General features: G+C 41.6%; 1 protein-coding gene across 4 annotated transcripts in view; it reads right to left on the bottom strand.

The window, feature by feature from the left end:
* Window positions 1–163: 163 nt before the first annotated feature.
* The window catches only part of LOC111923394 (protein mono-ADP-ribosyltransferase PARP12-like), a 25,359-nt gene continuing 4,810 nt past the window's right edge, over window positions 164–20,712 (bottom strand). For 2 of the 4 annotated variants that reach the window (XM_086885898.1, XM_086885900.1), the window contains 13 exons: window positions 18,078–18,330; window positions 17,863–17,967; window positions 17,418–17,486; window positions 16,787–16,855; window positions 15,439–15,540; window positions 13,998–14,121; window positions 12,617–12,782; window positions 10,729–10,849; window positions 10,106–10,202; window positions 9,602–9,683; window positions 4,790–4,920; window positions 2,777–2,928; window positions 164–2,190 (listed from right to left, as the gene is read on the bottom strand). In XM_086885898.1, coding sequence (XP_086742024.1) covers window positions 1,571–2,190; window positions 2,777–2,928; window positions 4,790–4,920; window positions 9,602–9,683; window positions 10,106–10,202; window positions 10,729–10,849; window positions 12,617–12,782; window positions 13,998–14,121; window positions 15,439–15,540; window positions 16,787–16,855; window positions 17,418–17,486; window positions 17,863–17,967; window positions 18,078–18,330 — 2,091 coding nt within the window. In that variant the 3' untranslated portion in view covers window positions 164–1,570. Of the gene's footprint in view, window positions 2,191–2,776; window positions 2,929–4,789; window positions 4,921–6,086; window positions 8,051–9,601; window positions 9,684–10,105; window positions 10,203–10,728; window positions 10,850–12,616; window positions 12,783–13,997; window positions 14,122–15,438; window positions 15,541–16,786; window positions 16,856–17,417; window positions 17,487–17,862; window positions 17,968–18,077; window positions 18,331–20,712 lie in introns of those variants that run through there. The other 2 variants (XM_086885899.1, XM_086885901.1) reach the window with 2 other exon arrangements.

Genomic DNA, 20,712 nt, shown 5'->3' with positions numbered 1-20,712 from the left:
CTCCTTAGAAATTAGCTGAGCACCTACCCTACAATGGTAGTCCATGTGTGCAGTTCCCTGATTTATAAATAATGAAGGAAGACACAGAACACAGGCAGGGGCTGGTTCACTCAGCATGTTAAGACTTGCCACGTTTATAAAAATACAAATTGCACACTAAAAGTGCCTGAAAACAGGTTTTATTTGCAAATACAACAAGCTTAGTAATTCAGGAACTCTACAGGCAAACAAGAGAAAGAGAGATATTAAGAAGTCTTAAAATCTTCCCCGCATGTTTTCATTTAGTTCTGAGTAGTTTTAATAAGATTTTCTGGATTTATCTTTTCTGTTCTTGGAAAGAAGGCGCTAACTTTGAGTGGTTAACATATTTGTATCACATATGCAAAAACCTTAGATGCTGTTGCTGTTTCTGTAAAGCTTATCTGAAGGTAAAATACTGTTCCTCTGTCCTCACTCCCAGTTTCCCTCTGAACAGCTAAACAGCCTGAATATGGCATTTTGTACAGAGGGCCTTCAGTTTGATCCACTTACGGACTCCCTGCTTAACATCCAGTAGAAACTGCACAGGTTTCTGACCCTGGATCACCCACACACAAAGAGGATCCTCACTTGTCAGCACCCTGCCCCATGCAAGCGGGCAGCAGAACATGCAAATGGTACCTTAGGACAGCAGTTCTATCACTGGCCTTGAGAGAACCTAACTGGTCTCTTTCAGTCCCATTCTATGTCTGGAAAAACGAAAATTAATGCAAAAACAAGACAGAATATCTCTATGCTCCTTAAGAAGTTTCTCCTGTCCTATTGCGCTACAGGGCCACATCTGCTGGAAAGCCTGGCTCGTTGGGACACAGCCTTTGTGTCCTTACAGTCATTAGTTGCAGCCGAACCACCAAATTTTGCTGTCTGCTTACTCACATGTGTAACTGGCTTTCAGTTTCAGTTGAGCTCTGCTTTTGTATAGGTTACAGCAAGTTACTGCAAATTTCCACAAAGCATCTGATTCAACAGCTTTCTGTTCCATCTGCCATTGTACAGATGAAAATTATCGAGAACTAACAATATGGATTTAAAATATGCTTTTTCTTTTTTGTTTACCGTTTTAACTCGAAACGTGTACCAGCATTAACAAGCAGTGCTTTGAAAACAAACTCAAGTCATTATTACCTACACTGAATTGTTTATAATAATGATAGATGAGAGGATCAAGAACAGATGAATTTTGCACTAAAAAGAATCTCTGGCTACTAAAAACCAGAAAGCTTCCTTAAAAACTACTGTACTGTTAATTTTTCTTTTAACTGTTTGTGAAAAGAAATTCTATTTTTTTAGACTATGCATTTATAATTATTTGCCCACAGCAGTCATAACATTCAATTTCCCATTCCACAATTCTGATTTTCCTTCGAAGTTTACGGAAATGTCTATGCTTCATTTAAGAGGAAGAGAGGAAAGGCACTTGCAACAAACGTAACATCTGCTTTGCTAGCCCTCCTCAATGCAAAAATTGTTTGGATTAAGATCCCAAAGAACTGTACTAAAAAGAAAGAGGGATACAAACTGCCATGTTCCTCTAAGATATAACACATTTTCTTCTCTCCTCTTTACTCTCTTTTATTCCCTCCACTCTATATGTTCTTATTCCTGCTTCTTTCTGCTCTCTGATTCCTGCCTCTTTCTGCTGTCTTATTCCCACCTCTCCATAGGCTGTTATTCCTGCCTCTTTCTGCTGTCTTATTCCCACCTCTCCGTATGCTGTTATTCCTGCCTCTCTGTATGGTCTTATTCCTGCCTCTTTCTGCTGTATTATTCCCACCTCTCCATATGCTCTTATTCCTGCCTCTTTGTATGGTCTTATTCCTGGCTCTTTCTGCTCTCTTATTCCCACCTCTCTATATGCTCTTAATCCCACCTCATTCTGCTCTCTTACTCGCTCCTCTTTATACTCTATTATGTACTCTGGGTAAATCTGGTGTTTTTCAAAGACAACAAAAACAGAAGGATTTAACTCATCATCCACACAGCTGTCATAAAACCACATCTTGTCAGCACACTTCTCTGGGGGACGGACGTAGGTTGCATTGCCTTTAACGTAGTCTCCAACCAGAACGCGAGCCACAAACATCATGTGTCCCTGTGGCGTAGCCTGACAGTAGGTGTGGGAATAGCGAGCATCTCTAGCAAAGTAACTTCCTAGAAAATGAGATGAAAAATGTGGTTGTGAGGAGAATCTATACAGTGACAGCAAAATCTGAGCATCTCCTGGGTTTTCAGGAGGTATCTGACTCAACTTTCAGGAATTCTCTTACTCAGTTTACAGAATACCACAGAAATTTTTGCAAGGAAGGGGACTGCACTATGCAATTTCCATTCAGTATTTGCAATTTTAGGAGTAATTTTTTATAAGCTGTATCAATAAGCACAGTGCAGGTCTGTGTGTTACGATGAGAGGAACAGACAAGAAAACATGAAGACCTTCCACAATCACACTGAGGGCATGCAAACCCCTCTGCTCCCTGCCATACAAATTAATTTCTCTTGTAAATTGAAATTATGACCTCAGACATCAGAAAATGCCTTCTACACCAAACCCCTGCAGTAATGCACTTCACACTTCCTGAGATGACTTATTCCCAACCCAAAGCTAATCCTGGCCCTCTTAAGAAGGACCATAATAACAATTCATATCTTTTTTTTTACCTTCTGTAGTTAAAGACTTCAGAACTTGGATTGCTCCACTATCAGGGGAGTTTCAACAGACATCTCACTTTCTACATACCCTTCCCATAGTTAGTTCCATTGCTTCCACAAATTCTCCAGTCAAAGTTCTGAGTGCAGATCGTTTTCATGGAGGTGACATCAGTTCCGTGGAACAGGAGTTTTTCCTGGACTTCCTTTCCTCCATTTTCCCTTTTCATCTTCTCTTTTTGCCTGATAAAAATGAAGGGGAGGAGACTGTGAGCCAAGGAAGAAAAGGGGAAAAGAGGTTTTTTAAACAATTCAAACAACTATGTGACATCCATGTAAATGTCAGCTGGATGAGGTTTCCAGCCTGCTCTCTCCTCTCAGAAGATGAGACGCACTAGCAGCATGATGAACAAGTACGAGATGAGCACTGTACTGACACCACTGCTCAGCAATTCTAGGTAATTCTGGCTTTGCTCAGGAATTTAGGCATTTGACACTATTCTAGTTGCCACTGTTCCAACCTTTCACTCCTCTGTAGGGCCCTACTGGTTGGCCTTTAAGGTATCTTGTCCCTTCCCTCCCAAGCTCTCAATGGAGTGGAGGCAGCATTAACTACAGAGGCTCTGTGCTTCCACAGTGGTTCAAAGCTTGTGCTCCATGCCACAGCCCCAGCTCCCACCCCTGCGAGAGGTCAGTGATGCTGAGATGAGGCCAGGACACAAACCCAGCCTGCTTTGCTCACTGCTCACCTCACTGGTTGAGGACTGAATGAGACTGAGCTTTGAACAGGGTCAACAGAGAAATTACAACAAAAACCTCAACTTGTATTTCCCATCATTATTCAACAGCATTCAACCACCTCTCAGGTTTTCAGAAGCTGCTGAAGTGGACAAGACAGTGATATTCTTCAGAAAGTCATCAGCTATAAATTAAAGAGAGCCAGGGGGAGGAAAGAATCCTTCCAACTTGTAAATTAGTAAATGAAAACTTAAGAGCAACAGACTGAAATGTCTTCAGTAAGAACTTACTGTGAAGGTGGTGAGGCCTGGCACAGGGTGCCCAGAGAAGCTGTGGCTGCCCCGTCCCTGAAAGTGTTCCAGGCCAGGTTGGACGGGACTTGAGCAACCTGGGATTGTGGAAGATGTCCCTGTCCATGGCAGATTGGATGAGCTTTAAGGTCTCTTCCAACCCAAATTACTCCATCATCCTCTGGACTTGGCAATGTAAACTCTGCCTGCTTACCTTAATTACCTCATTGGAGAAGGATAAAAGGTATGCACTATTACATGTTTTGAAGTCTCTTATGTTTTGCTAGATTAAAAGGTTTTATGAAATCAGTTAGCTGATAACTGAGTTCCATCATTTTACAGGTGAAAGCATTTACTTGAGCAGTATTTTTCTACTCCATTACCATTCCATACAGTCCTTGAACACTTACTCTTGTTTTAAACTAAACAATTGTTCTAAGCAACAGCTTAATCTTACATCAAACTTGAACATGGTTGAGCCCCAGCTCTAATCTGCTGGTATCCAGCTTGGCCTAAGTACCCGGAGAGTTCAATATCAATGATGCAGATGTTGAAAACCAGAAAGGAGCTCTGGAACTCAGGGATCATCAGGTTAAAACAAAAGGATTCTTTCTCGGTGAATACTGCCCTTGTTCAACAAAGCACCTTAAATAAAATCTGACTGGAACAAAAAGGCCAGTGCAGCCTTACTGTTTTTAGCATTTCATATACCCTAATGGATAGATTTGTAACAAACAAGAGGACGTGTGCAGCAGGCAGTTACTGCTCCATCCCCGAGACAATTGCTGTTCCACACCCCTGTGGGTATCCTCATCTCAGTTTTGCATCATGCGTATCTTTCTCTCCATGCTCCTCTCTCCCTCTTCCAAGGAGCCATGCAAAGGGAACCTCCCCACAGAGCACTGGCATTCTGTGGGAGGCCTCACACACCATTCTCACTCCTGAAACTGCTAATAACGAAATACCAGTCATGTTAAGGCAAAGGTGGCAACCTCCTTTCTTTCCTAGAAAGCATATACGAGACAACATGTTCTTGGAGACTGCCACCTCATTAGGATAGGGAAACAAGTACTAACCACTGAAACACCTTCCAAAGGGATGGATTCTGAATCCTCTGTATTTTAAGGATGCTGTAATTTTTCATAGTCTGATGAAACTGCTGCTTTATTCCATTGTATTCAGAGGTTGCATTGCTGATCACCACTGCCTATAAAATACAAACCAAAGCAAAAGACGGCATGAGGCTGCAGTAAGCTCGGAAAACAGAGAAGCCAAATTCCAGCAGATACACTTTCTAAAGGATTCCCAGACTATGCTTATGAAGGGTAATTAAATGCTTTAGATCATGACTATGTGAATAACCAAATATCAAGTAAATCAGAATGTCACTCCTGCTTTGCAAGGACACCTCACCTCTCTTCAGGAAGGATGCTGAAAGGTTTATTATCTCCAAGACTTGACACTTGGAACTTCAAATATCAATGGAAAGAAATTGCAAAAAGAAAATCTGACAGATTATTCCAGATAGTGTCAGTTTTATATCTAAAGCAAATTAAGAACAAAAGATGTTAGATAACAGCATCATTTGTAACTAGACATTTACAAGAACTTCAGCTATTGCAGGTGAAACAAACAAAACACAAACAACCTCCTGGCATTGTAGTGCCTTACCTTTTCAAAGAAAAGAACTGAGTTCAAAGAACTCAGAAAGCTTCACTTAAGTATGGACTTCAGAAAAAAACCCCTACATTTCTAAACAAACGTGACACTTAATACTTGCTTAAACAAATACATCTCCTTTTCCAAGAGAAACAAAGTCTATTTAGCCATTATCCTTTTATTTAACCATACATTTTGTGTTTAAAAATCCATTAAGAAATGCTCATTTTTCCCAAAGAGAATTAAATGCAAAACATAATTAAAACATTACTTGAGCTCTTCTGCTTGCTTTTGTCCTGCATAAATTTTCCATTTTTTCTCCAAAGTAACTCATGTCTTTAATCTTCTAGAATCAACATTTATCTCTATAAACTGCAAAAGTGTGATGCTGGGAGACTGATGTCACCTGGTAATACCTTCCACTTTATCACAACTTAAGCCAAGTGGGGACTCAAGATAACAAAGTGAAATCCCAACATCCCATGTTCCAAAGTGTTTTAAAAGCAGGAAAGGTGTGGCCATCCTAAAAGGTAACAATGAAACTAACATCTTACCCTACCAGGCAAAAAGTCCCTGTTTTAGAAGGCTGAGCTTAGAGAAATAAAATCTGATAAAACTTGTGTTTCCCAGCTACATTTAAGTACTTACTAATGAGGAGATCACTCACAGGGAAGTATTCTAAAGATTAAGAATAAAGTCAGCTGCACAAGAAAGAAGTATTTCTTTGAATTTATTTAAAAGCCTTTAAAAAGTTGAGCGAAATTTTCCATGTCTCAATACAGGAGCATTTTCCAAAGTTTTATAGCACATAAAACAATCAGGATGTGCAAGTACTGCCTATACACTCTGTGGCACCGCAGCCCAAACTGCTGTATATTTCAGTACTACATCTTATATTTAGAATCACAACATGCTTTGGTTTGGAAGGAACCTTAAAACCCATCCAGTGCTACCCCCTGCCATGGGCAGGGACACATTCCACTATCCCAGCTTGCTCCAAGCCCCTTTCAACCTGGCCTTGGACACTTCCAGGGATGGGGCAGCCACAGCCTCTCTGGCAACCTGTGCCAGGGCCTCCTCACTAGCCTCAGATGGAAGAATTTCTTCCAATTACCCAATCTAAACCTATTCTCTGTCAAGTTTGAAGTCACTCCCCCTTGACCTGTCACTCCAGGCCCTTGTAAATCATCAGCTCAGCACAAGGGGGTTTCAGGGCATATCCAGCTCTCACCACCAGTATCCCCAAATCCTTATCCCAGGGCTGCTCCATCTGCTTATCTCCAGCCTGGATTGACCCCAGGAGTTGTCCTGGCCCAGGTGCAGCACTGGTACTTGCTGAACCTCATGGGATTCCCATGGACCACTTGAGTTTGTCCACATCCCTCTGGATGGCCCTGTCCTTCAGGTGTGCTTCCTACAGTGTTCAGCTTGATGTCATCTGCAAACTTAAGAAAAATTGCCACTTAAACTACAAATGTGCTTTTGCTCTGCTGCATCTTTCAGGCTCATGGTGTGATTCTTGGGGTCCTATGCAGGGCCTGGTGTTGGACTCAATGATCCCGATGGGTCCCTCCCAACCCAGCATATTCTAATGGTCTTCCTCAGGAACTGTAACCTTTCTAGGTAAAACAGAGGGTCAGCCATGTTACACAAGGCCTAATCCTGTAAGGCAGGTACTTCCATTATTTTATAATACAATGGCCTCCAGACAACAAAGTTGTTCTCCTTTCCATGAAAACTTCGTGGGTTTGTCCTTATTTCCCCAAGAATGCTTCTAGTGCTAATAAAGGCTCACAGCATCACACTGCTGTTGAAGGCTGATATGGCATAACTACACAATTGCTTCAGCATTTTTCACCTTTAAGCATGAAAAGGAAAATCCCACTCAGTGTGAGCATTTGCTACCCTGTTATTAAGGAGCAGAGCTCCCAAAGCAAAGGAATCACTGCTCTGGCAGCAATTCCCACCAGAGTATGACTGCACAAGAGCAGTACTCTGTGACTCACGCCCTGAGCTGTACTTCACTGGGGCTTTGGAAGGAGCAGGGTTGGTACTGGTGGCAGTGACCCCACCAGAAGTTACATTTACAATGCACAGACACTCTTCACATTGCATCCTGTGCCTGGTACAGTGCAGCAAACCTTGGTCTGCATGTGGCCAGGATTCAGCAGCACATCAGCCCCACAAAGACTGACAGGAAACCCCACATCCACTGCACACTTTTCTCAGTTGGACATTAAAGAGACAATTTTAAACCCAGCATGAAGCTTCAGGATATAATAAACTTTTTTTTCCCCCCCCTTTAGCTACTAGTTCCGCTTTGTTAAAACAAAGACAGGAGAAATTCACACCAATTTTCCAGTCAGTGTTACCAATTTCCATTGTGCATTTTATACACTTCTTTCTACAGAACTATTCTCAATGACTTACAGATTAAGACACAGCAGTACTAGAAAAATAAGCAATATTTCCAAAACACAGGTTCTCATTTAAAGACAAGATGACTTTCTGCCTATCTCACAGGTTCTTTTTGAAAATGGATCACTTGCAGCGCAGCAGATTTTGCCAGGATTATTTGTCCATGTGTGAAGAGAAGGCAGTTCATCGAGTTGTAGCTGTCAGCTCTTACAATGGTCACCACAAGCATGCAGAATCCCAGCCACTGCCAATATTACCTACTGCAAAAAAACAAGCTTAGGGTCCCACAGAAAGATTTAATCTAGCCCAGGCTTTCACTTTTAGTGCCAACAGGTATCATGGGCATTATCACTTTTCCTTTCCTGTGAAAGGCACTCACAAAATGAAGAGATGTTTTCTTAGGTGCCAACTCAGCAAGCAAACTGAGCTCTGGGGAACAAGGCAATCCTACTCACACATCCCCACACTTAGAACCAGAAGATACCATGGATCTGTGCAGTGCATTCCAAAGCCTCCCACATTCACCCCAGTGACTCCAGAAACACCTCAACAAATCTACTCAACTAAAACTCAGACAAGTTTTCAGAGCAAGGATGGGAAGCAATTAAGTATTTACAGCTCAAGAGACCTAAAAAGAACAGAGCTACCTGTCTTTCTGGCATTCTTTGGAAAAATTTACACTTGTAGTTAAGGTGCTGATAAGCCAAGGGAAGAGCAGATTCCTTTGTTAGTTCCACTGAGCTCCAAATACCACAGGCAAATCTTCAAATGGTTGCCTGCCAGATTCCCACACACTCTCATCATCATTATTTCATGTTTTCTCTATGAAAGTCATGTCTCAACAGGAGGATCTCTCTAATAGTTTTGTCTGACCCTGTCCTCTATGCAGTAAAAAATCAAGCATTTGCCATCCAATCTTGTTGAAGCTCCGTCACCTTCACTACCAAATTTTGTTAAGTGGTGATTTTATAACAACATAGCACTCCTTCTCTCTTGTAAGTGAAGTGCTTTACTCCACCCATGACACTGACACACAGACACACACTGGTGCTCCTTAGCCCCCAGGGTATCTGTGCCAACACAACCTGGTCAGCATCACACAAGGTTCTGTGACACAGCTGACAAAGTAAACCTCTTACGCCTCTGTTCCTAAAGCAAGGTCAAAACCACTACACAAAGGGCAAGTGTAACATGAAGAAGTCTTTTTTTCTAGAGTCTTGTAGTACTTCCACAAACTGTGCTGCTCTTCCAGGACTGCAGGACCTAGTAATCTTAACACACATTTTGGTCTACACCCACACATTTTGGTCTTGGTAGATCAAATAAGAACATAGACTTTGGGTTGACAAGGGTTGGGTTTGTTTTGTGGAAGATATCACTGCAATATTTTTTTTTTTATTTTATGGTTGTAGATCTTTATTTCTGCCATTTCTTGAGGCCAAGGTCTGTGCTCAGATATGTGATATATGTGACAGTACTGGAGGATATAGACTTCCTTTCCTGGATCTCCAATTAAAACTTACTCTTCCTGTCTTGAATTTGGTGAGTTTTGGGTTTGGTATTTGGAGTTTTGAGTTTTTGGTTTGGTGAGTTTTCAGTATGTAGATTAACACCTATAATGCAGTTGAAGTTCAAGGCAATTTGGCACCTGTTTCATAAGCCCTTCCTTAGGAGATCACTTAGATCTTTAGTATACCCACGCAAGAAATTACACCTATCTCTTTTTAGCATCTATGCAGTTACAGTTGATTCAGTTAAGCTCTGAACTGTGCCTTTCCATGAGAATTACAAGAAGGAGAAAAAAAAAATACCTTGTATCCCAATTCAGGCAGTGCAGATGCATCCCAGTGACTAGGACAGGTCTGATTTGGAATAGAAGAATCACCTTGGCTGCTTGCAAACAGACAGAAAATGAAGTGTTAGTAATTCTAGTACTGCTCCAAACACTCAGATTTGGAGCATTCCCTTTGGCCAATTCCTGTATTTCAAAATTAACAAAATAAATCACAAAGAAACTGGGAAAGAGCCTCAGTCCGTAAGGTGGGCCCTGCAAGCTGCCATTCAACCACCACAGGCCTCTTGCACTTGCTTTTTGAAGTAACAGCTATGGCCGAAGTACCTGAAGTAACGTGTACCCCAGGCAGCAGGTGATGCACCAAGACTACAGTTTGTGATACAGCTTCTGTTGCTCAGCCCCATGGATAGGCTTTCACCAGCAGCACCTGTGTTCTTTGTACAACCACTGCTGGCACTAGGAGCCATTCTGCCTTGTAATTATTTCTGAAATATGAAAAACCAACTTAAAGAGCACTTACCCTGTCTTTATCTTATGCACATCTTCAGAAGACACAAATTTTGGTCGCCTGCAGACCTGTCTTCGAGTTTTAAAAGCAGTGTTTGTCTGAGTCATTTCTTGAGGAGAAAAAAGAGCAAGACAAAAAACCATGAATCAGTCTACAAGATGGGGTCATCTTGTCATCATCAGTCATTCTTTAATGAAAACTGCATATTCACTGTCAGTTCTACTTGCTGTGGAATATTTGCACAAAGGCTGTATAAGATTCCTGTCTTTCCTGTAACTCTGTGATTGAACCTGTGCCTATCTGCACTATGCCTGTGCTTGCTCCCTCAAGCCACTCATGCTCTTTACTACAGCAGCACAAAGATGCCTAACTCATATTTTTTACCATCGACAGACTTACGGTTCATATGACTTTATGTGAAGACTATGACTTCTGGTCAGATGTGAGTCTGGGGAGTGTCAAGGAATAAGGGGGCAAGGTTACTTTTGTAAGGGCCTCTGGGCCATCACAACTTCACTTCAAGTAAGGGAAACTGGTGGTGTCAGGAAAGGAAGTCATAGCTTCTAAAAGCTGGGAGACTTTGTAAGACTATAAAGCACTGCATAGTTGTAGATGAGAACCTTTAAAATTACTACCTTTAAAATTGAGTTCATATTGATGTTCGCCAGCTGGGAAACGTACAGTGGCACATGGATCTGCTTGATACAAATTCTCAATAATAGCAGAAGATGGTGAGGTCACACTGTTCTCTTCTTCCTTTGTGGGGAGAAGAGAAAAAAAGACATAGAATGAGAAGTATGGCCAGGCCTAAACCCTGGATAACTAGCTGGAGTAGAGGGAAAGAAGAGGCCAATAGTAGAAGGACGAGGAATCTACCCAGAACTATGGTGGCCTGAGGCTGAGTACTGAATATTTGTAACATAAACACAAATACATAAATAGTAATGATGGACACACATTTATCCCATTTAAACTCCTGTAACAAGTGCTGGTTTTGGCTGGGGTAGAGTTAAATTTCTTCCAAGTAGCTGGTAGCAGCTGTGTATTGGATTTGTGCTGGAATAGTGCTGATAACACAGGGATGTTTTAGTTATTATTTAGTTTAGGCATGCACAGAGCCAAGGATTCTACTCCTCTCCCACCCCACTAGTGATGGGACTGGAGAGCACAAGGCATTGGGAGGATACACATCCAGAACAGCTGACCCCAACTGGCCACAGGGACATCTCAGACCATACAGTGTCACTCCAGCATATAAAGCTGGGGGGAGAAGGAAGGGGGAGACATTTGGATCGATGGTGTTTGTTTTCCCAAGTCACTGTGACCTGTGATGCAGCCCAGCTTTCCTGGGCTGAGCACCTGCCTGTCCAAAGGAAGTGGAAATGAAGTCCTTGTTTTGCTTTGCTTGGGCACACACTCTTTATCTTTTAGCCTTTATCTCATCTCATGAGCTTTCTCACTCTCTCCTTAGTCCCAGGGCAGGGGAGGGGGTGGGGCTGAGCTGCCACCGGGTGTGATCATTTGACTCCTTACCAAACCAGAGTTAGTTTGGTTCAGGCTCAAAAGGAAGCAAAGGCCTAGGCCAAGAACTTTTCTAGTTACAACCTGCTATCTGAAAACCCACAAAGGAACTGGGTGACATGCTGAGCATTGGTGTATATGAGCTTGGAAACAAACACTGATGATGTAATTAATGCATGAATAGCAGGTGGTTCTTCCAAGACTAACTTGTCAAGGAAAAAAAAAGTTGCAGGCATAAGGAGTCTCATGCTCACCTTTTACTTTGCTTGTGATTTAACTATGAGCCAACCACTTCATTCCACAGATAGGAAAGCCTGAATGAGCTCCTTGCAAGCTCTTCCTGCTCCTGCTAAGGAGCAGCTGCACAGCTGTGATCTCTCTTGCACCTGGGACACCTCTCAGGGTGAATCCTTGAGGCTGAGTACTCTTAGAAATTACTCTGAGTCTTTTAAACTGTGCTCTATCCAACACCTTTCCCTGTGCAATTTTCCAAGTCCCTGGATCATTGTGTTCTACCATTTGTGATGCTATACTGTAAAACCATATGGGGTATATTCATCTGCCTTGGTGGAAGGTGAGATTCTATACAGATTTATTTTCCTGCATTTTTCAGATAGATTACTTTCTCATCAGAGGACTTGGACATACGTGGAAAAAGACTGCACTTGATCTGAGAGAGCAGAGCAACCCTTACATGTCTAAGGAAGCAGGGCAATGCTTAGAAAAGAGGCAACTACTTAGCATGTATCTTAAGGACAGTGTCTATATGTTAAATCTCTGTAGGAGCCACAGACAACTCCAAAAGGGAGCTCTCTTCCCTCCACCCTGTCAGCATTTTATCATGTCTGTTATGAACACATACAGCTTCACTGCCTTAATCAGTGCTGTAAAATTCAAGCACAAGGATTCACTTAATTAATCCTGTTGAGAAAAGGGGAAATGATGCAGAGAGGCTCCATATATTCCTGCAGAAGTGACTCAAAGCACAGGATATGAACTCACCTGTTCTCCATATTCAATCCACTTGTCTTGGTTGTTCTTCCAGTACCAAATCCACTGTGTGGTCAGTACGAATGTTGGTTTTGTGACTGATGATGGTGTAGAGAGGCGTCGAACCAAAGAAGAAGAGCAGGTCATTGTCTGGAAATTTATGTTCCTACTTGGCAAGCTGTAAGGACAAACTCAGGTTTATTATAGTTAGCAGTGCATATTTTATCCTCTAATCCCCAGTTTAAGCTGGTGCCATTTTCTTTAATATAATGTAACCAAATTTAATTAGATCTGAAATGAGAGTATTTATTTCCCACAGCACACGGCACCTCTGAAAACCATTGCCCAGCTTCAGAAGTGAACTCTGGCCTGTGATACACCAAATGCCACCTCAATCACATGTGGCAGTGCCAGCTTTACAGACAGTATCAGGCTCCAAGTACACTGTGACAAAAGGAACTTCTGTGATAACTAAGCGTGGTTACAGTCTTTGTCAGTACAAAAGCAGAACATGCAAAGTCTGTGACTGAATTTGCCAGCAAACACCAGCAGCCTATCAACTTTGCTATTTTTCTGTGGTTACAAAAGATGCAATCACAGCAACCACAGCTGTGAGTTCTGTAAACTGCATTCATCACTGGAGCCACCTGGGCTCTTACTCCTGTGAAGCTTGAAAAGTTAACTCCCAGGCAGGAAGACTTTGATGGCAGCCTCCTCTTGAGAATATTGCTTGTGATCTACAGAAAACTGCAAATCAAAATATCTGGTGCCTTAAGAGGCATGGGCCAAAACTAGAATACCATTTTGTGAATGGAATTGGGGTGCCCTATGAATCCAGGTGGCTTTGAGTGGAAATTTTTACAAAGGAGTTAAAAGAAAAACACACTCTTAAAATAGAAATAAAAAAGAGGAAAAAATAGATGGGTTGCTTACACAAAGGACATTTGATAAAATGTCTCTAGGCACATAATAGACCACTATTATTGTTATTGTTATATGATACTAGTTGTAGTATGAAAGAAATAGCCCTAGAGAAGGACCAGCTCTGAAATCTTGTCAAAAGGCCCAACTTTGTTACTGTAAATACACTGATTACTGATCTCAAATACTAGTAATTTCACTGTATTCCAGTGGCTTTTTACCTTGTACAGAGTTTTAAATGCAGGATACAGTTTTGTTATTTTTAGAAGACAAAACTGGAGTGGGATTTTCATGCAATCTCTCTTACTTTGCTTTTTCAAAAGGAAAATTTCTCATTTTTACATCCTCCCAGCTTCTAAGAAGCTCAGTAATCAGAAACTGAGAAGTCAGACATCTTTAGGAAGAAAACACAAGTTTTCCTACACAGGCTCAATTCACGGTACTCCAAACAAAGAGTACAGCATTACTACACCTGCTGTTCTTTGGGTCACAATATGCCTTTTCAATTTCCTCCATCATGGGAAGTTCATGCCAGTCCAACCCATCATGTATCTCCCATTTATATGGCAAACGGTAATGAACAGATTTGCATTTATCTGTAACAAAATCAGACATAGTCAAGAACTCTGCAGTCAACAACACAAAGAGCAAGACAAGAAAAAAAACAGAATAGAACCAGCATCTTTTACATCTTGAGGCTTTCTCTCCTGGGCTTTGGTATAAGCAGTGAAGACAGAGTGCTGAAAAGGGAAGTGTGTTTCTGTAGTCTTACCAAGAAAAACAACATTATATATACACTGCCAAATGTATTTGAAAGACACCAGAACCTTCCCTTTGCTGAGACACAACACTGGCAGCTGGGAGAGCAGTGCCACAGGAAGTGCATGTTATGTGTCACACAACCATGTATCTCAGCTGTAAAAAGTCTAGTCTACACATCACTTAAACACTGATATATTTGGTTCTCTCTTCCTTAGTCCCTTAGAAATCACAGGGTGGTTGCCAAGGCCTGAAGGGTTTTCTTCTGACACTCCACATCCAAGTATGGACCAAACATCTTTCAACTTTCTAGCCCCTTGTGGCAAATAAAGCATGCTAATATTCCAACCGTTACTTGAGTTTAGTTATCTGGTGGCCACAGTAAGGCTGGTTTGAGCCTGACCTTAACAGTTTGCCCAGGTACACCATTCACATTATACAAGGTCTGTCAAGACCAAGAGGTCAGAGGAATAGCAGTACTTTAAAAACTGACTGGACAAGATCAGGGAAAGGAAATGTCATGGTACCTCCTCATAATAAAGGAAAAGAGCCAAACCTGGGAGTTAAATTACTGCTCAGAGACAGCTCCCAAATACAATTACTTATGTTCTTCCCTCAGACCTCTGTTCTGGCCACCAAAAAGACAGTAGACTAGATTTATCTTTAACTTAGCTGATACAACCACTGTGTTTTTTTAAGATGTTTTAATTTTAACACCTCAGATCACTTTTCAAAGGACTTAATGAGGGAGAATATGACTATTATCTGATGTACATAGGATAGATACACCAGGAATAATGGGTGGTATACATTTATGAGCTGTCAATGATGACAGCATAAAGTCAACTCATAACTTGATCTTCTAGCTACAGAAAGGGTAACACTACACAATTAAAGGGCTTTGCCACAGAAAGGTACCCAAAGCCTGCCCCCATCAAAAGGGCTGAAATAGACTGGATTATCCAGAGGAGAAAGGGTTTAAGTATGCCATTTGGCTTTTCTCTGGTTACGTTTGTAATTCTGACTGTGTTTATTAATGACCTGGAAAGAAAATAAACTATTGAGAAGGCACAATTGTCACCACTGGCCCAAACCATTGAGCAGGAGTGCCCTGCAGACAACTCTTCAACAACATTACTTTTCATAAAGCTTACCCTTGTTTTTGCAGTACTTCCAGACATAGAATAAACAGATCTCATCACAGTTATCTTTTTTCTTGTCCTTTGAAGCTTCATCAGAGGAACTGTCCTTTTTACCTACAGCAAAGAACAAAGCAGTCCGTATTTGCTCTAAGAGGAAGATCCTGCATTTGGTACTTCATCCCAGAAATAACAAGGATTTGACTGCAGTAGCAAAGTCAAGCACTTTCCGAATCTGACTATCCCCCATACACCCCAAACACAAAAGTCAGGGCTTTGTGACTGAACAATAAACCCTGACACTGGGAAGAAGTCTCAGTGAGGAAGGGCAAGGGCAGTGTCAGGAAGCTCAGAACAACTGAGGGTGTGAATGACCATGGTTTTTGCAGTGAAGCTGGCTTTGTCTCCGCACCAAGGGGACCAGAGGGTGCATAAACAGCAATGTCAGCTGAACAGACTGATTTGGGGTAGAAATGTTTCTGAGTCAGCCAGACAAACATAGGGGGAGTGAACACAGGGCTCAGCCCCATGCAGAGGTATTAAACCTAAACAACCAACCAAAGAATTTTGAAAACAGCAACAGGCTTCAACTTCCCTACGGACTGGGGACACCCAGTGAGTAAATATTGAGACAGTGAATGTATTATACAGATATGCAATGGGAATCCCATTATTATTGTGATTGAACTGTGCACTGTAATTGCTACGCTTTGTAAGTCAATATCTGTATTTGGTTTCCAGTGCACTTTGCATCACTTTGCTACATCAGAAATGTCACTGTACTGGACATGGCTAGAATAAGATATAATTTTCTTCACAGCAACCAGTAAGATGCTGTTTTAGATTTTTGACCAAAACAAGGCTGTTAACACACTCATGCCCCAGCTTCTGCTGAACACTGACATACATCAAGGCCTCAGTTTTTCATCCTGCCCCCAGAGTTAATAGAATCAGGCTGTACAATAGCTTGGGAGGGGACACAAGTGGGCACAGGACCCAAACTCACCAAACATCCCACACTATATAACATAAAGCTCAGTAACAGAAGAAGAGGGTGTTTTAGTAGGGTTAGCTACCTTTTGCTAGGAAACTGGCTAGCCTGCATGTGGGATGCAATGAATGACTGCCTTTGTAGGCAAAGAAGAAGTGTTCTTTTGCTTGGTTTTCCTCTTCCACTTACTATTTCGGGAATTTTTCCCTCCCTCCCCATTTTGACCCAAGTTTTTTTGCCTTTATTCTTTCTTTTCTCTTCCCCCTGGGGATCAGGGGGAAGTGATCAAGTGGCTGAGACACAACACCTGCATGACATCAGCTCTTTTTAGATAAGCTCATCTCAAGACCAGACGGTTGGAAAAAATCATACCTTTATCTTTATTTCCTGCTCCTGTTGGCAACTGGTCTTGGTTCTGAGCAGGTACAGTGCTACTGGGACCTGCATGAAAAGACTGAATGAACAGCACTGCTGGGCCAGAACCCCAGCTAGCTGGCAATATCCCAATCTTTGTGAAAGTTATGTCCATCACACTTGTAATTTGATATGAAACATTACACCATCCATGTGTGGAATATCTAAAAAAACCAGTTCAGAGAGTACTGGACTCTGACAAGCTTTAAAGCCAAGGTCCTTCTACCCAGAGTAACAGGAGATTTATAAGTTGCCATTCACTCACTGGAAGGTATATCAAGACAACACCTCTCCTCACAAAGCTGTATTAATTGCCTACAGACAGAAGGCAATGAAAGATACTGCACACACAGATAAAATTCTGTCACCCTCCTAGGAAGGAAAAAATGTGTCCAGGACAGTACAGAGTGCTGCACAATGCTTGGTCAGAAATTCCAACACTGCTCTGCTGGCCATCTGGTACCATGGATTTCAGCACACAGTAAGGCAAGCTGCACTCAACTACCACAGGGAGCTGCCAGGCTGTGTGAAATCAAATACCAGTGAAAACCACTGGTTTCAAGACTGGAGGGTGAGAAACAATCCATACCTTTATCTTTATCTCCTGCTCCTGTTGGCAACTGGTCTTGGTTCTGAGCAGGTATGGTGCTACTGGGACCTGCATGAAAAGACTGAATGAACAGCACTGCTGGGCCAGAAGCTCAGCTAGCTGGCAATATCCCAATCTTTGTGGGAAATTATGTCCATCACACTAGTAATTTTCCACTGCACTCCACTGCTGATACAACAGAGGTGCAATTACAGTTACAAACCCTAGCTAGTCAGTTATTGCCAGTCACTCAGTTGCTGTTTTGAATTAAGTACTTTAGGCAATGAAAGTGCAGTTCTCTCTCCCACATGACTGTGCTACGGCTTACTCCATTCTTGCAAGCGCGTAATAGCAGAGAGGGAAAAAATGTGTATATATTGCAAGAGGAGAAATAAAAAAGCTGATTCCACAAGGAAATGGTTGGTACTACTACCTAGGTATTTACCTTCGGAAGGTGGCACATGCAGCATGGTTTGCACTGTTTGCAAAGTTGTCTTTGGTTCTTTTGCTGGCTTTTTCCAATGATCATTTAATGGTCTGTAGTTGAGTACTGAAAGCACCAAAAGGACAATGGGGTTTAGCTGGGAAGTCAAGCAAGAACAGTTTCTACCTCTATCAAACTCAAAATCATGTTTAAGACCACTATTTCTTGCAACTTACCATACCCCTTCCTCGGTTCCCTGTTGAATTCAATATGCTTGTAATCATATATAGCCTGGAAGTTTGAAGCTATCTTCGCGTCAATGCCTCCGGTTTCCAACACTCTCAATGTGTGGCCATCCAAGAGGTTATGGGACATTATGCACCGAGGAAATTTACATTTCCCATGAAGAAAGTGTCGACAAACATGAAGCTTGTTGCAGTTGTTTTGCTGCTTGCAGTGGTGACCTTTTTTGTTGTACAAGGAGCAGGTCTAAAAGTGGGGAGGATACAATAGGAAATGGAAAAGCACATTAGAAGTTTTCTTCGTCCTACAGGCATGCAGCTTTAACTGCAGAAAAATGGTGATTAGAAGACATGTGTTTACTGTGACTTCTTTAATCTAGACAGATTTCTTGCATAGTGGATCAGGTATTTTAAGCTGACTCATGCATTTTCAGTTTTGAAGTTGATCATGTTTTGTTTCCAAGAAAAGCCAACCCAACAAAGTTAGGAGTGCCAAAAATGAATGCAAGACAGTTGCATAAAATCAGATTGGTTTACAGTTATTCTATTTAAAAAACTCCTAGAGCATAATAAACAACAAAGAATAAGTATCTCCATAAAAATATGTACAGTGTCAAATGAGTTACAATTTCCTATTTGTAAAGTTCATCCTGCATTGAAGATTTGAGCTTATAAAATGGTAAGAATGCTTTGAGATTAGAGTACATATGGAAAAATCAATGCACTTCTTTATTCCTCTAGTCACTAAAAAAGAAGTACACAGAGAATCAGACCAGAGAACAAATCACAGACCAAAAGCTCCTTCACATTGACCACTAAGCACCACAGTAACAGTTTTTTCTCTGGGAGCAGCCTGTAACAAGAAAGCTTCCTTGAGGAGAACAAACACAGCTGTCTGGCAGAGAGCCCCAATATCACACTGGGACTCTCACAGGTCCCCTCCAAACCCCTCTTCCCAGGATCCACCAACCACTGCTCAGGGATGATGGGCTGGGCATCAGTCAGTGGGTAGGGAGCAACTGTACTGGGAATTACTTGTTTCTCTTGGGTTTTATACTTTATTAATATAACATATAAATATCTATAATATAGAGATATTAATCTCTCACTTCCTCTCATTGCAGTTATTATTAGTATATTTTATTCTATTTAGATTATTTGAGTATCCTTATCTCAACCCGTAAGTTTTACCCCTTTTCCAATTCTCCTCCCCATCCCACCAGGGTGAGAGAGAGCAAGTGGCTGCATGGTACTTATCAGGGCTTAAACTATGAAAATAGGGTATTCACTATTTAGCTACATCAAGAAAGCACACTGTCCCCTTGCATCTGCCAAGAAACAGAAACAAAAACCAACCAAAAAACAAACGAACACACAAGCGCACACACTCCAAACCAACCAACCAACCAACCAACCAACCAACCAGGAGAACCAGAGAGAAGATGAAGGAACGTGTGAAAATCCCTGATGTTTTGGTGCTGTTGCATTTTTCTTACTCTGAACCCCAGTTCAGGTCACAGAACACCGAAGTGTCCTCTTGCTTGAGAGCTTCCTACATGCCATGTCTTCACACACACAAGCAGTCAGTGTATCTAAGCAGGAGAGCCAAATCGGCTTTTACATCCCACCTCCAAGCTCTCAGGTTTATGAATGGCCTGCACTGATCACAGTTTTCTCTTGGTTTTGCTATTTTACTAAATACTGATAGGAGTTAAAGTGCTCCTAAATTACAGGTAATTAATGATGCCTGCAGGGGTGAGGGCTGAACAGATTTCTAGTAAGCACTTAAGGCTAATACCAAGAATAGTTGCAACTATTTGCTCATTACTGGGAACAATTAGTAATTCTCCTTGCTTATCACCACCATGCTCCTTCAGTCTGCCAATAAAACATACTTTAAAACTCTACACCATAAAAAAATTGTATTTTGGCAAAGACTAGTATTTTCACAGCATAGAACAAAGAAACAACAGAACTGTTGCATCAACAAATCTGTGGAGATTATAACCTTCCAAAGACAAAGGCAATACTTTGGTAATTTCTTAACCAGGAGCAGCTGCAGTCAGAACAGGGTATGACTGACTTTAAACAGCCAAACATTGAAGATAGTATTGCCCTTATACACACATGCTGAATCAGAATGTTCAACCAAATTTAACAAAACCAGTGAATAGCATACAATATGGTCAAAGGTTCCTTTGTAGAAAGACAGAGTACAAAAACTCCATGCACTTTGGAAGGGCCATATTTGAAACAAAACTGACTGCAGTAATTTGGTCATCTTCTCACAGATTCTTCTCATCTCTTATACCCTCAAGCACCAAAATGGGTGTAGGCCTGTGCAGGCCTATATGGACTGGAAGAGGAAGGGAGCACTCACTTCCTAGTCTTCATCATCTAATAGAGAAGAAGCAACAAATTGGGTTTTGGTCATACCTTTCACCCTGTAAGCATGTACAGTTATTGTGATCTTTCAACTCTCTCTTGCTTATCTCACCCTTTTTACACCTCTGGTCAAGCTGCTGACATTTTAGTTTGCTTGTTTTGAGCAGCTTTATAGCCATGCTGTTGGGATAACAGAAACAGCACACAAGACAAGCTGTAGCCTTGCTTCCCACCTCCTGCTATC

The sequence above is a fragment of the Cyanistes caeruleus genome, chromosome 4, assembly GCF_971803275.1.
Source record: "Cyanistes caeruleus chromosome 4, bCyaCae1.hap1.1, whole genome shotgun sequence".
NCBI lineage: Eukaryota > Metazoa > Chordata > Aves > Passeriformes > Paridae > Cyanistes > Cyanistes caeruleus.
This window is presented reverse-complemented; position numbering and strand designations above follow the sequence as displayed.